Raw genomic sequence first — 17,203 nt, 5'->3', positions numbered from 1 at the left:
AGCATGGAAACAAAAAATAACATATGAGGAACGGACCATTTACTTCAACCATGACTACACTAACGAGATACAGAAGAAGAGGAAACAAGTGCGGGATGTAATAAAAAAGTTGAAGGAGAAAAACATAAAGGCACAGTCCCCATATCCTGCAAGACTGAAGGTGTTTCTGGGAACAGAGACGAAGACATTCAATACACTGATGGAGGCTGCCCCCATGCTGAAGGACATGGGGATCCATGTGGAGGAGGACGAGTGGGAGAAACTACAGAGAGTGAGGATGGAGGGCAGCTGGACTACGGGGACAGGACAGAAGGGAAAGAGGAGACAGCCACCCATCACAGAGGCGGACATACAAGCCCTCGGTCTGTGAACTCTGAGGTTCACAGTGGTAAGGACTAAAAAAAAAAAAAAAAACAGCCTGGAACTAAGGGTAAAAAAATAATGACAATCCTGAAGTATATATAATGCGGACAATCTGAATTTATGTTTAATGTTCAAAGAATTGAAAAGGAGCTAGTTATGGGATTTAAGTAACACGTATACTGAATAATGTCAAAATTGGTTGAAGGAGCAAAGCTGGATCTCAATTTGAGCAAGGAGCAACTTAATTCTGAGAAGTTGCAGGTGCACATTGTGCTATTTCCCCAGAGAGATTGCCACACTCTCTGATGACGGGACTTTTGGGAGTCACATGTTATTTTTGTATAGTAGTTCAGAGGGAGATGTGTATTGTTTGTTTGTTTTTTCGCTGTGTATCGTTTTGCACAGTTGTTTTGATTTATAGGAGGAACCGAGTTTATGGCCTACATCTTAAAATGTCATGAATAAGTTGAACCTTGTTTCTTATAATGTGCACGGTCTAAATCACCCTATTAAGAGAAAGAAAATATTGAGTCAGTTGAAGAAACTACAATGTGCCATTGCACTAATCCAAGAAACTCACTTGAGTGAAAATGAACATAAAAAACTGAAAAGGGAATGGGTAAACCAAGTATTCCATGCTTCATATGGCAAGAAAAGGGGGGTGGCCATACTAATTAATAAATCCCTACCATTTTCTGTAGAGAAAGTGATTAAAGGTGATATGGGAAGATATATCATGGTGGTTGGCACAATAGGAGATATGAGTATTTCAATATTAAACATCTATGCCCCAAATGAAGAAAATGAAACATTCTTTAAAAACATAGCCAATATACTTACCAGTAACGGACGAGGGATGATAATTTTGGGAGGGGATTTTAATACCATACAGAATGGTAACTTAGACAGGTTGCCATCTGAGAGGGGACCAAAAACAAAAAAATCCAGAGTCCTAAATAATGTTATAAAAGAATTAGGTCTGGTTGATCCATGGAGACATAATAATCCTAAAGGAAGAGATTTTACCTTTTATTCTAACCCACATGGGAGTTATTCGAGAATAGACTTTTTTTGTGTGTCAAAACAACAGATACATACAGTCAGGGACTGCAGTATAGAATCCATAACTATAAGTGACCACGCCCCTGTCATACTATCCATTGAGCTGGGCAGGGAATCCTTCTTTAAGTACTGGAGACTTAATGTGTCAATCCTATCAGATGAAAAGGTTGTCAAAGAACTAAAACTAAACTTAAAGGAATATTTTCAAATAAATGACAATGGCGAGGTCTCACCATCGACATTATGGGAGGGAGGAAAAGCAGTCATGAGAGGGAAAATAATAGAGATAACTTCCAGATTGAAAAAAACCCGAATGGAAAGGCAAGGAAAGCTAGAGAGTAAAATCAGAGAGTTGGAGTTAGAACATAAAAGAACAAGAAACAACTCTATTCTCGTCGAATTAAAAAAAATGAGACAAGAGTTAGACGAACTTTTAACATATAAAGCAGAAGGAGCTCTTCGTTTTATAAATCAAAGATATTATGAGATGGGTAACAGAGCAAGCCGGTTACTGGCATTCCAACTGCGAAAAGCTCAAACAAATAGAATAGTTACAAAAATAAGACATCCCACTTCCAATTTTATTATGGCTAAGCCAAAAGAGATAGCAAAGGCCTTTGCAGAATATTATAAAAACTTATACAGTGACTCAGAATCTAATCTCACTGAGACCAAAACACAAGAATTTTTCAAAAAACTACATTTACCAGCATTAAAGGTAGAAGAAGCATCTGAAATGATAAAACCAATTTCGTCACAAGAAATAGCCGATACTATAAAAACCCTTAAAAGTAACAAATCCCCAGGTACAGATGGCTTCTCAGGGGAGTATTATAAATGTTTTGCAGAAGACATAACACCAGAATTATGTAAAGTTTTTAATTATGCGCTATCAACAGGAAACCGCCCAGATACTTGGTCAGAAGCCATAATTTCCGTATTACATAAGGAGGGCAAAGATCCGACTTCATGTGAGGGATATAGACCGGTCAGCTTGCTCTGTAATGATTTAAAAATATTAACAAGCATACTAGCACAGAGAATGCAACAACATATAACTAAATTAATCAAGCCAGATCAAACGGGGTTTATCCCGGGGAGACAGGGGGCTAACAATATCAGGAGAACACTAAATCTTATATCATGTGCTAAAAATAATCCCAGACCTACCATGCTGCTTAGCCTAGATGCACAAAAAGCGTTTGACCGTGTGAAATGGAACTTTTTATATCAAACATTGAAGGTTTTTGGGTTTCACTCAACGTTTATAGACTGGGTAAGAATTGTTTATAAAAATCCCAAATCACGGATCAGAATTAATGGCTGCTGCTCAGACTTCTTCTACCTCAAAAGAGGAGTCAGGCAAGGAGATTGCCTGAGCCCGCTACTGTTTGCTGCAAGTATTGAACCGTTAGCAGAGTCAATAAGACAAAATAAAAACATTAAAGGAATAAAAGATGAAGGGGGCATAGAACACAAGACGTCATTATTTGCGGACGATTTATTAACATACATAGTGGAGCCCTCCACGTCTATACCAGCTCTACTAGATAACCTAAAAGAATATGGTGAAATATCAGGATATTTGACAAATGAAGCCAAATCAATAGCAATGATGCTCTCAGGAGATTGTCCAGTGGAACTTAAAGAAAAAGTCCATTTTAAATGGACCAAAAAAGGGTTTAGATACCTTGGTATAATTATCACTTCGAATACAGCACAGCTATTTGAAGCTAATTATGGGAAACTGATATCTGAGATAAAGGATGATTTGGCTGGATGGGAGATTTTACCGTTGACTCTGGTGGGAAGAGTAGAAACAGTCAGAATGAATATATTGCCAAGACTGTTGTTTTTGTTCCAATCGTTGCCTATTATGATCTCGGGAGCTTTTCTAAAAAAACTGGATAAAATTATATCGAAATTCTTATGGCAAAGTAAAAAAGCAAGAATTAAATACAAGACGCTTCTTAGCAAAAAAGAAAAGGGAGGGTTGAACTTGCCTAATTTAAGAAATTATTATTGGGCAACGCAACTCAGAGCCTTAATCATGTGGACCACTAAAGAGAAAGATTCAATGTGGGTGGAGATGGAGCAAAACGCTTGTAAAAATTTGCCTTTAGAATCACTCCCATTTTTAAACGAGAAGGCCCTGAAGAGGCTCAGGATGGGCAACGAGTGGATTAGGGTAACAATGAAAATCTGGTCAGCAGTAAGAAAGAAGCTGAAGCTGTCAAATTCGGTAAGCAGGGCTACTAGAATAGCAAAAAACCCAGACTTTGTACCATCTACCATGGACTCAGGATTTGACAGATGGGCTGACAAAGGGCTAATATACATAGATCAAATGTTTCAGGGACAAACAATGAAAATATTCACACAACTTCAAAAAGAATTCAATTTACCTGCTCATGACTTTTACAAATTCTTACAGCTAAGAGATTACCTACAGAAACATCAGGAATGGGAGAACATCTGCAAGACTCCATCTAAATTAGAGGAAGTGTTGTGGGGGTTCTCGGAAGACAAGTCAAAAAAAGGGATTATATCAAAAATTTATGAAGCACTACAACATGAATCCAAAGAGAACAATTTACATATCAAAGAAAAATGGGAACTGGAAGCGAATATCATAATATCAGAAGAAGGGTGGGAGGAATCATTTAAAGAGGGACATAAACTAACTAAGAGCCCAACATGGAGGGAATTTGACTGGAAAGTTAAAATGCGTTACTTTTATACTCCATTCATTACATCGAAATATAGTAATACAACTGATTTATGTTGGAGGGAGTATGGAGAAGTTGGGGACTCCACTCATATATTCTGGGATTGCCCAAAAATACAGGATTTCTGGAAGAATATTCAAAAGGAAATTAAACAGATTATGGGCATTAACTTCCCTCTGGAACCAGCACTTTACATTTTGGGTATAATTCCTGACAGTATGACAGATAAGAGTTCGAAACATTTACTGACAATCCTGCTGCTGATAGCAAAGAAGACGATAACAACTTCGTGGTTGAAACCACAGCCTCCAAGCATAATGCAATGGAGAGATAGGGTAAAAAATGTGTATATAATGGAAAAAATCACAGCAAGGTTACAGTTGACAACAGACATGTTTGATAAAAGATGGTCATTATTAATACAGGCAATGCCGGGACTCGAGTCTCTTCCGTTTTTGGGAACTTAAAGTAAGGGTATTTACATTCAATATGCATCTCCTATGTTTGTTTAGTTTGTGTTTGTATGTATGTAAAAAAAAATATAATAAAAATAAAGTAAAAAAAAAAAAATTTAAATTTATTAGAATTAAGTTCACTCACTTTGGTATACCAATGTGACATTTTAATCTATTAACATCAAGCTTGGCTGAACAACTACTGCTACTCAAACCCAAACTTCAATATTTTAAATTCTTTGTCCTGACTGCTTTCATCCTAATCTGGAAAGACAACTTGCACTTAACATATCAAAACATCATAGGAGTCTTCACAGTTGTGTTACCACCTGAAAGCAAGGTAACAATTTGAAACTTTGCCAGAACAATATTTAACAAAGGGATGAATTAGATTTTGTTCAAGTTAAAACAAAGGTGGCAGAATTTTCGATAACCTCGTATTTCAGAACCTGGAAGATTGGAGATCTACTCTGAGAGCAATGGAATAGTGGAATATAAAGACAAAGGTGTAGGAAGGAACTGCAGATGGAAGGAACAGCAGAAACATTTCTGAAACGCAGAAACAGTTCAAATACAGCCGACCCACGTGAACAGCAAACTCCCAGTTTTTAGTGAGTTTATTTAGGATATTATTGGTTAGGGATCCAGGACTAATTCTCTGCACAAAATCAAAATTGCCCCTCAAGATATTTTACACCTACAAGAGAGGATAAATAGGGCCTCAATTTATACACTTATCCGAAATACGGGGATCTCTGACATGGTAGCATTCCATCTGAAATGCAGATGCCATTGCCAATCGGCAAGCATCAAGCTCCTACAAATTGCCAAATAATCGGGATTTTCTTAGATGAATATTGACCAGGATTACATCATAATTTGTTATTTTTGTACATCTGAAAAGTAACGGCTCGTTTTCAAAAGATAGCACGCTGCTGACATTGCACCACGCTTCTTAGCAAACTGGGACTGTTTGTCTAGATTTTTGTCCTCAGGGTTTTGATTAGGGAAATTAATTCCGACCCATATTTAAGAGGCGACGTGTTATCCAAATTCACTCATCACAATACAGGACATTAGATAAGCAGTATGTTAATAAGAGGGAGGAGAGGGGTTAAGAATGGTAGTGGTTAGCTTATGAATAGATGGTCAACGTGAAACATTAACTGGGTTTCTTTTTCTATAGATGCCTCTTGACTTGCTGGGCACTTCCAGTAATTTTGGTTTTATTTTGGACTTCCAACATCTGCTGGTTTTCTGATTATTTGAGTAGATATTATTGGTATGCGTATAAAAAATACATTGTTTAAGAATTATATTGCAAGGAATGACAAGACTAGAATGATGTGAATTCAAAACTAACTTCGTGGCAGTAAAACAACTTGTTCTAAGGGCATCATTGAAACCTCAAGGCCAGTATGGGAATTAACTCCTTTTGAGATCATAACATCGCATGGTCCTGAGAGAGTGTCTCAGGGTAGGTCTCGAGATGGTGCTTCCCCTTGCGGGGGAATCTAGAACAAGGGACATCGTTTCAGAATAAGGGATTGTCTATATAAGATAGGGATGAATTTATTATCTTTAACAACTGTAAATCTTTGGAATTCTCCACCTTCAAGAGCTGTGGATGTGGAAACATTGAATATTTTTTGGACAGAGGAGTTTTGTTCTAGGGGGGAGTAGAAGTTATGGGAAATAAGGAAGGAAGTGGAGTTGAGGCCAAGATCAGATCAAATATGATCTCTGTGAAAGGTAACAAAGTCTAAAGGATCTACTTCACCACTCCTGCACTTATCTCTTGTTCCAATGCTGTGTGACCACAGATGCTTCCTTTCACTCAATGTCTTGAGGTCCTGTCCAGTTCCCTCAGACTGTTGGACCGATTATACCAAATATTTTTGGACCTTCCCAAAAATAAGGAATTTTATTTGTTCGGTTTAGTTGGTTTAGTTGTTCTCTGAGGGAAGCTAGGTTAAGTCATTGAGTGCAAAGTAGGTTCACAGAATTAATATTGGTACAAAAAATTAAGGTGAGTTTCGATAGGCTAAATAGAAAAGCTGTTCCCTTTTACAGATAGTTTTAAAAAAACAAGAGATAAAAATTTGAACTGAGGGCTCAGAGTAGAAATTTTAAAGATTTGAACTGAGGACTCAGAGGAGATGTTCAGATGGGGAGATACTAACTTTTTCTCCTAAGTGATTGTATGTTCAGTAAGCAGGGTGGGGGCAGAGTTAATGGACATGGGAGAAATACAAAGTTAAAGTCCACATATTTTAATGCAATCATAAAAAACCCCATCAATGCCTCCACTTCCTCAGAAGATTGAGAAGATTCAATACATCAACAAATACTCTCTTCAACTGTACAGGTCTACAGAGGAGAGCATATTGATGGTTGCATCACAGCCTGGTTCAGCAACTCAAATGCCCAGGAATGTAGGAGATTACAAAAACTGCCAGTGCATCACGGGTACTTCCCTCCACACCATCAAAAGGATCTATAGGAGGCGCTGCCTCAAAAAGGCAGCCAGTACCATCAAGGACCCACATCACCCTGACTATACTCTTATTTCACTCTGTCACCAGAAAGAAGGTACAGGATCCTGAAAACTCTAACATTCAAGTTCAGGAGCAGCTTCTTTCCAACAGCCAACAGGCTATTGAACACCATGAATGTAAACTAATCTCTGAACTACCTTCATTGTGCCACGGACTTGAGGCTTGTCTTTGTACTATATTGTTTGTTGTTTTTATAAATGAAACTTATTTTTGTTGTTTATTATGTCTGTGTTACATGTCTGTGGTGCAGCTGCAAGTAAGAATTTCATTATTCCATTTCAGGACATATGACAATAAAACACTCTTGACATGAACGCCAAGCTTTAATTAACATGTGGGATTACAACATTTTCAGCATCACTGAGACATGGTTGAATGACAGACAAGACTAACAACATAACACGGGAAATCACATTTTCAGGTGAAACAGGAGGGTGTAAATGAGGAAATGACATTATATCATTGGTCAAGAATTGCATTACTTCAGTACTACAGGATGGTATTCTGGAAGACTCCTGAAATGAGACCACATTGGTGGAAATTAGGAACTATAAGGGTACAATCACTTTGTTGGGGGTGTATTAGATATCTTCTAACAGTCAACTGCAGAAAGAGGAACAGATACATAAAAAAACACTAGAGAGATTTGATCAACTTGAGTTATTATACTTGGTGAAATCAATTTCACAAATATTATTCGAGATTGTCTTAATGCAAAAAGGCTGAAGGGATGAAATGTTTGAAATGCATTCAGGAAACCTTTGACAATATTTATATAGACCAATGAGGGATGGAGAATCATAGCATCATTGGAAATGAAACCAGTCAGGTGGAGGGAATGTAAGTTGGGGATCATTTTGGAGAGAGAGTGACCACCATAACTCTGTATAGGTCAATGTGGTTATGGAAAAAAGATAGGAATTGATCATGTATAAAGGTCTTAAACTGAAGAAAGTTCAATTCATTAAAATTAGAGGGGAACTAGCAAAGTATACATCTACACAATGGGAAACATTCAAAGGATAAATAGCAGAAATTCAGGGCCAACAGGTTCCAGTAGGAATGAAAAACAAGTTTAGTTTTAGTTTAGAGACACAGCGCGGAAACAGGCCCTTCGGCCCACTGGGTCTGCACCAACCAGCGATCCCTGCACATTAACACTATCCTACACACACTAGGGACAATTTTTACATTTACCGAGCCAATTTACCTATAAACCTGGATGTCTTTGGAGTGTTGAAGGAAACTGAAGATCTCGAAGAAAACCCAGGCGGTCACGGGGAGAACGTACAAACCGTACAGACAGCACCCGTAGTCAGGTTCGAACCCGGGTCTCCGGCGCTGCAAGGCAGCAACTCTACCACTGCACCACCGTGCCGCCCAAGTGTAATAATTACAGGATGTCAGGGTCAGAAGATGGGATAAAGAGAAAAAAGAAAACATATAGCAGGTATCAAGAAATGCAGACAAGGGGAGGCCCATGTTTAGTATAAGAACAAACGGTGACACAAAGGGTTACACTTAAAAGGAAAGATGTATCCAGAAAGGAATTTTAGAAGTATATGAATGACAAAATAATAACCAGGGAAAGAGAAGGGCAGGTAAGACACAACAAGGGAACCTGTGGCTGGAGACAGAAATTATATGCGAGGTCTTAAATGAAAACTTTTCATTGGTATTCACAAAGGATTTTGCCATTGGTAAACTCAATGGATGGGAAGTTGAAATTCCACTGCCTATCTCAATAAATACAATGCCTCAGCAAGCTTAAAGGCCACATGAGATTTATCCCAAAGCAGAGAAGATGTTTCTGCTGTTTTGCCTGAAATTTGAAATCTTGACTAGCCACAAGTGAGGTACCAGATGACCGGAAGACAGCAATTATCTGGCCATTACAGACCTGTAACCCAAAACGGCAGTGGAGAAGTTATTGGTAAAAAGATTCTGAGGGTCAGGATTAATGATCACTTGGAAAGGCAGGGACTAAACTAGAAACAAGGAACTGCAGATACTGATTTACAAAAGGAGGCACAAAGTGCTGGAGTAACTCAGTGGGTTAGACAGCGTCTCAGGTGAACATCGATAGGTAATGTTTCAGGTCAGGACCCTTCTTCAGACTGCAGAAGAGTCCTGACCTGAAACGTCTCCTATCCTTACTCTCTTGAGATGCTGCCTGACCAGTTGAGTTACTCAAGCACTTTGTGTTTTCCAGGAACTAATCTAGAGAGCATGGGTTTTTCAAGGGCTGTTCGCCACCGTTCCCCACCAGTCAGCGCTGCATGTGCGGGGCACACCGCAGGTAACTGGCTTTGGCCACCAACGGGTCCACGGATCGGTCGGTCACGGCCCCATTCGCCACCATGTCCCGCCCTGCCACTGCCCCGGGGATGCACGGATCGGTAAGGTTGCTGAGATGGCCGCCGGATCCCCAACGCGTCCGCGCCTCCGCAGTTGGGGCCCGTTGATGTTGAGAGGGGATGTGGTGGATGAGTGAGGGGATGTGGTGGATGAGTGAGGGGGAGGGGGGGAGTGGAGGGGGAAGTGGAGGTGGAGGGGGGGAGTGGAGGGGGAAGGGAGTGGGGGGGGAGGGAGTTGGGGGAGGGGAGGGTCCTAGACCAATGCAGGAGAGTCTTTGGTTCCACGACTCGCTCTGGCTGCAGCGCTGGCGGCAGGGGCCGAGGTGAGTGGCACCCTCTCCCCTTCCCGGTCCCCCCTCGCCCACCCACGGCCCCGGGAGACACTCCTCGCCCGGCAAAGCAAGGGCTTTGTCAGTTGGAGAGGGTTGCCGGGCCCACAGGATCGTCAACTGGGGGATGTTTGCCACAGGAGAGATTTGGACCCAGCAGTTCCACTTTAGTCTAGTCTGTAATAAATATGAATGATTCCTACGTGAATGTGAGAGGCACGATCACTAAATTCGCCGAATGGTGGAGTTGTTGACTGTGTGTGTCTGGGGTAGTCTTAGCTTCCAGGTTGATATTAAATGCAGTGGCCATGTCATGATCTGGAACTCAATGCCTTGTGCTGTAGCAGAGGCCGAAACCAAGCTAACGAGGACTATCAGAAGGACTAGCAGACCACATCAGTCTGAAGAAGGGCCTCGACCCGAAACGTCACCCATTCTCTCCTGAGATGCTGCCTGACCCGCTGAGTTACTTCAGCATTTTGTGAATAAATACCTTCGATTTGCACCAGCATCTGCAGTTATTTTCTTATACTATCAGAAGGGCAATGAGGAAAAATAATTTGCAGGGTTTTCGAAAAAAAAGTCGAATGTTGGGGAGGATTACAGGAAGTCTTTCGGGCAGTCACCACAAGCCTTTATTGCCCAAAGGCTTTTGGGCGTTGGTATCGAAAGAGCCACGTCGTCGTACGTTGAAATTCCATGGGCAATAATATTTAAACGAAAAGCAGCAGATACCAGAAATCCAATTGAGGTCCAAAATACGTTGGGAACACTGTCTCAGCGGGTCAAACAGCACCTGTCGGAGGGCAAACCCCAGTGGAAACGGAAACGTTTAGCTTGTTCCACCACAGCCTGGTGCTGCCCCGACCATGTAGGTTGTGGGATGCGTTGCCAGCGTTTGTTTTTTAAATTTGATGTCAAGCATTTTGTGAAGCCGGGAGCTCGCTGTGTGCACGCTGGCTGCGCATCCCACACAACAATGTCAATGCTGGCCGGAGATCAGCAAAATCTGCGCATCCCACAGCCAGCTGCGACCGTGAAATTGTCCCGAGTAAACGGAAGCGCAGGCAGCAGCACCCAGCTCTCTCACCAGCCACCGTCCGTCTCCACGCCCGCCGGCGACACGGCGCCCAGCACCGCAGATGCGAGCAGCAGTCGCTCCATCGCCGCGCCTCGCTCCCGGCCTCCGTTACCCCGGCAACCCCGGGGACACCTCCCAGCCGCCACCGCGGCGCCGCCGCCTCTGGCCCAGACTTCACCGCCGTCCCGTCCTGGTGCACCACGGGAATTGTAGTTCCTCGAACCTGTTCTCCAATGTATAAGAAGAAAATAACTGCAGATGCTGGTACAAATCGAAGGTATTATTCACAAAATGCTGGAGTAACTCAGCAGGTCAGGCAGCATCTCAGGAGGCAAGTCAAGTCAATTTTATTTGTATAGCACATTTAAAAACAACCCACGTTGACCAAAGTGCTGTACATCTGATTAGGAGAGAAGGAATGGGTGACGTTTCGGGTCGAGACCCGTCTTCAGACTGAATTCAGACTTCAGACTGTTCTCCAATGTATTTATTCTCAAAATGCTGGAGTAACTCAGCAGGTCAGGCAGCATCTCGGGAGAGAAGGAATGGCCCATTCCTTCTCTCCCGAGATGCTGCCTGACCTGCTGAGTTACTCCAGCATTTTGTGAATAAATACCTTCGATTTGTACCAGCATCTGCAACTATTTTCTTATACTATTTATTCACAAAGTGCTGGAGTAACTCAGCGGGTCAGGCAGCATCTCAGGAGAGAAGGGATGGGTGACTTTTCAGGTCGAGACCCTTCTTCAGACTGTGCTCCACTGTTTTCCAAGGTGAGGCATAGAAACATAGAAACATAGAAAATAGGTGCAGGAGTAGGCCATTACGGCCCTTCGAGCCTGCACCGCCATTCAATATGATCATGGCTGATCATTCAGCTCAGTAGCCTGTACCTGCCTTCTCTCCATACCCCCTGATCCCTTTAGCAAAAAGGGCCACATCTAACTCCCTCTTAAATATAGCCAATGAACTGGCCTCAACTGCCTTCTGTGGCAGAGAATTCCACAGACTCACCACTCTCTGTGTGAAGAAATGTTTTCTCATCTCGGTCCTAAAAGACTTCCCCCTTATCCTTAAGCTGTGACCCCTGGTTCTGGACTCCCCCAACATCGGGAACAATTTTCCCGCATCTAGCCTCTCCAACCCCTTAAGAATTTTATATGTTTCTATAAGATCCCCCCTCAGTCTTCTAAATTCCAGCGAGTACAAGCCCAGTCTATCTAGTCTTTCCTCATATGTAAGTCCCGCCATCCCAGGGATCAATCTGGTGAACCTTCTCTGTACTCCCTCTAAGGAAAGAACGTCTTTCCTCAGGTTAGGAGACCAAAACTGCACACAATACTCCAGGTGCGGTCTCACCAAGGCCCTGCAGATGCTGGTTTAAACCGAAGATCGACACAAAAATGCTGGAGTAACACAGCGGGTCAGACAGCATCTCCGGGGAAAAGGAAGAGGTGACATTTTGTGTCGAGACCCTTCTTCAGAATGAAAGATATGCACAAAAGTAATGATGATAAAGGAAATATAGCCTATTTTATCATCATTACCTTTTTGCATATGTTTAATTCATTTGTTCTATATCTCTCTACATCACCTTGTGTCTTATTTCCCTGTATCCCAGACTCTCGGGCACTAATTGACTTCAGGGTTTATTTTGCACTCGTATTGAGGTTATTAATTTATTGAATTTTTGTTTATTATATACTATCAATGAGTATTGTATTTGAATGTAAGAATTTTGTTGTTGCATTGTTGGTACTTATGACAATTAAGCACTCTTGAATTTCATTGCATCCTAGTGTATCAGACAATAAACTAGTCAAAATCTGAATAAACAAACGATGCAGTGGAAATCAACTGTAACTGACACCTTCGGCTCAATCTCAATATTTTCTCTGGTCATGAGGCATTCCTGAAAGAGATTTAAAAATCTTATTTTTTCATGTGTTTCATTTCTTCCATTTTTTTTTTGTTATTTCTTTTTGCATTCAAAACTCCTTCAGTCAAAGATGATTCTGCATTACCGGAGGGGTAAACGTATCACCGATGGGGAAGTTGGGAGACCACGCTGCCTGGTTCCATTGGTTGGTCGGCATCGCAGAGAGTTAGCAGTGTCACATTCCTCGCCATTAACATCTCAGTTAACCTGTCCATAACTTAGAACATAGATGCAGTCACAAAGAAAGTGCCCCAGTGCTTCTACTTTCTTAGAAGTTTGAAGAGATTGGGTGTGTCACTGAGTACTCTGACAAACTTCTGCAGTTGCACTGTAGAAGGTATGCAGACTGGTTGCATCATGGTAATTCCAATGCACTGGAACACAAGGCTTGCAGAGACTGTGAATTCAGCTGTGGATACAGCCCTTCCCACCATCAAAAGTATCCACATGATGTGCTTCCTCAAGAAGGCAGAATCTATCATCAAGGATCCCCACCATTTGGGCCATGCCCGCTTCTCACTGCTACTGCGTGAACAGGAGGTACAGCAGCCTGAAGTCCCACACTGCCTGCGTCAGGAATAGGTACATTCTTACAACCATCAGATTCTTCAACTGGCCTGTACAACCCTAAACCTCTTGCACAACCATGGACTTGTTTCCTAATTGTGCTTTTGCATTTATGCCTTGAATTTTGCACAGCCTTTTCCTTTTCATATTTTGTATAATTTGATTATAATTAATGCATCATTTAGGTTTTTGTATGATGCTGTTGCAGGCAAGATTTTCATTGTAACTGTACCTCACTGTACTTATGTTTATGACAATAAACCCAACTTGATTTGATAGGTCGACATTTTAAACTTGGATGTAGTGGATTGCTGGTTAAAGCACAACTTGCAGCAGGACCGTTTCAAACTGTTGCAGTTCCTTTGGGCACCTCTTGGTGGCAGTGCTGATATTAGTTCCCTCTGGAGTCAAAATGCAAATATTTTCCCACCCAGCAATTCTTCTCTGTTATTTTTTTCTGAATTGGTATAATTTAATTTGATGATATTATGTATATATAAAATGGAGCAATATGCAAACATGCAACAGAAAGACACCTATGCTCAAAAGGTCAAATTGGAATAGCATTTTAGTATGCACAAAGCTGTGGCCTTGTCAATGCATTAGTCAATTGTACTGCACCACAGCCACACTATCTGGGTCACCTGGAAAGAAAGGATTGCTATTTATACAGAACCTTTCCTGGATTCGCGGGATCCCCAGAAATTTAATAGCTAAAGTAGAAATGTAGTCATCGTTATAATGTGGGGAAATGTAGCAAACAAAACGTGGCAACTTCAACAGCCTGACCGCGGGTGAAGACGGCAGGGGAAGAGAAATGACATTCTGGCCTTCCATCACAGTGAGGAGGGGACTGGAGGAGACTCACTGTGATGGATGCTTCTTTTTTTTTTTTTTGTGTTGGTTGCGGTTGTGTAATTACTTATTTTATTGCTCTTATTGTTGGACTGTGGGTGACGAAATCTCGTCCAAAAGACTTGTTTTTTGGATGACAAATAAAGGTAATTCTGATTCTGAATTCTGATTCTGATATGCACGTGACTAGACTTCAGTATTGGATAATTGATATAATCATTTCTGTGTTAAATATTTTGCTGAGGAATAAATTAAACCATAGCATCCACCTTATTCTTAAAAAAACCTGGAGCTTGAACATTCATCTATGTGATGGACAATGGACTTCAATGTAGCATCTCAAGGGGCTATTAACGCTTCCATCAGTACAAGCCTCAAACCCAAAAGTCTCTTTTTGAACCAAATTTGACATCATTGCATAGCAATCGTGAGCCAATTACATAGGGAGTGCAAACCAGACCTCACTCCAGCAGCATTTGTAGAGGAAAATGAATAAGTGTCATATGAGGTTGAGACCCGCCCACTGGACTGAAAGAGTAGAGAGGAGATAGCTGGTATAAAGAGGTGAGGGATTGCAGGAAGAGCTGGCTTGTGATAGGTAAATCCAAGTTTAATTGCTAGTCTGAAGAAGGGTCTCAACCCAAAACGTTTAACCTGTCTAAAGAAGGGTCTCGATCCGATACGCCACCCATTCCTTCTCTCCAGAGATGTTGCCTGTCCCGCTGAGTTACTCCAGCTTTTTGAGTCTATCCAAGTTTAGTTTAGTTTAGAGATTCAGCGCGGAAACAGACCCTTCGGCCCACTGAGTCCATGCCGACCAGCGATCCCCACAAACTAACAGTATCCTACGCACACAAGGGACAATTTACATTTATACCAAGCCAATTAACCTACAAACCGGGATAGACACAAGAAGCTGGAGTAACTCAGCGGGATAGGCAGCATCTCTGCTGCCTGTCAGAAATGTTGCCTGCCCGCTGAGTTACTCCAGCTTTTTGTGTCTATCTTCGGTATAGACCAGTATCTGCAGTTCCTTCCTACACAACCTACAAAGCTGGACGTTTTTGGAATGTGGGGGAAACCAGAGCACCCGGAGAAAACCCACGCTGTCACAGGCAGAATGTACAAACTCCGTAAAAATAGCACCGTAGTCAGGATTGAACCGTAGTCTCTGGCGCTGTAAGGCAGCAACTCTACCGCTGTGGCACGGTGCCGTCCAGGTGAGGAGGCAGGGATTGAGAGATGGGAGTCAGGTGAGGGAGAGAGGGGTGGAAATAACAGAGGCTGGGACGTGATTATTGGAGGTAGGTTGCAGATGATGGAATCTGATGGGAAAGGAAGGTGGATCATGGGTAGTAAGGGAGGTTCAGTCACCAGAGGAGAACAGTGGGGGGAGGGAAGTCAGTGGGAGGAGTTTGTAGTGGTGGGCAGATGGAGTGAGTGGGGACTAAGGGGCAGGTGAAGTGGGAAAGAAGGGTATGAGCAGGAAGATCTGGCTGGATTGAGCAACCAAGGGAGATCGGGTTACCTGAAATTAGAAAATTCAATGTTATGCCATTGGGTTGTAGATTACCACGGTGGATTATGAGGTGATGTTTATCTAGGTTGCATTTGGCCTCACCCTGGCAGTGGAGGAGGCCAAGGATAAGCAGATTAGAGAGGGAATATGGAGGGAAATTGAAATGGCTAGCAACTAGGAGCTCCAAGTGGCTACAGTGGACAGAACGCAAGTGCTGGGCGAACCCATTGCCCAGACTACACTCGGTCTCACTGATGTAGAGGAGACCATATCAGAGCACTCAATATAATAGACGAGGTCAGAGGAGGTGCATGTGAATCAAGCAGTACGGGGTTGGTGAACTCTTAAGGTTGGAGGCTGTGGAGGGGGGGAATATCCAGAAGTAATGCAATCTGTAATGGTACGGAAGACAATGGGCAGGTCATTGTTGGCGGAGTCAGTGTCAGGGATGAGGAGTTGTCCAAGAACTGTTGACAAGCCTCTGCAAGATAGAAATCCTGATCACCAGGTTTTGTGGTTCAGTCACTTCTTCTCACAAGCAGTAAGTCTGATTCAGTCACACACAATAGGAATCAGTACAAAATGCTGGAGTAACTCAGCGGGACAGGCAGCATCTTTGGATAGAAGGAATGGGTGATGTTTCGAATCGAGACCCTTCTTCAGACCCTTCTTCTCTCCAGAGATGCTACCCGGCCCGCTGATTTACCACGGCATTTTGTGTCTATCTTCGGTTGAAAAAAATACTTGGCTAATAAAGTATGATTATGATTATGATTAAACCAGCATCTGCAGTTCCTCCCTACACAGTAGGAATTGGTACATCACTTGTGTTGGCTGAGTTGAAGAGGAAACATATCGTTGATCATAAGATACACTGATCTGCCTTAGGAGACAGCCAATGTGAGAAACCAACATCACACAGGAAAGAAAAATAAATAAACTTCAAACAGTTAAAATCTCCCATGAATTGTACTCAATGAGATTGACTTGAAAGATGATGCCATTCTCACTACTTTTAACAACCGGCAAATCTGTGAATCCAACAAGCAGGCGTTCCTGTGAGTATTTCCAGGGCACAGAGTCAGTATTTTCCTCGGAGAGTCTATAGAAACCCCAGTAACGGCTGTCTTCTTGACAGAGTTTCATGGTCTTCAGTTGTAACAGGAGAACACTGGATGAACACAACAGTTATCTCATCATGTGAGAGGTTAAATAGAATTTGACTCAATAATTATGAAGGAAGTCGAGCCAAATACCCTCTCCAAACTTTAGTCACATCGGGCCCACAAATGTGACATACTCTGGCATAATAGTCCAAGTATATGTCACAAAATAATGCTCCCTTTTGCCTTCACCCAAGCATGTATCATCCTGGGTGGATAAGGAGGT

The 17,203-nt window shown here is 42.1% G+C and overlaps 1 protein-coding gene across 2 annotated transcripts in view; it reads right to left on the bottom strand.

Moving 5' to 3' along the window:
• Positions 1-17,203, bottom strand: part of jmjd8 (jumonji domain containing 8) — a 181,389-nt gene that overhangs the window by 29,187 nt on the left and 134,999 nt on the right. For both annotated transcript variants that reach the window (XM_078418243.1, XM_078418244.1), the window contains exon 2: positions 10,944-11,157. In XM_078418243.1, the coding sequence (XP_078274369.1) occupies positions 10,944-11,017 (74 nt within the window). In that variant the 5' untranslated portion in view covers positions 11,018-11,157. The remainder of the gene's footprint in view (positions 1-10,943; positions 11,158-17,203) is intronic.

Source organism: Rhinoraja longicauda, chromosome 21 (genome assembly GCF_053455715.1).
Source record: "Rhinoraja longicauda isolate Sanriku21f chromosome 21, sRhiLon1.1, whole genome shotgun sequence".
Lineage (NCBI taxonomy): Eukaryota > Metazoa > Chordata > Chondrichthyes > Rajiformes > Arhynchobatidae > Rhinoraja > Rhinoraja longicauda.
Note: the sequence above shows the minus strand (reverse complement) of the source record. Positions and strands in the feature narration are given on the sequence as shown.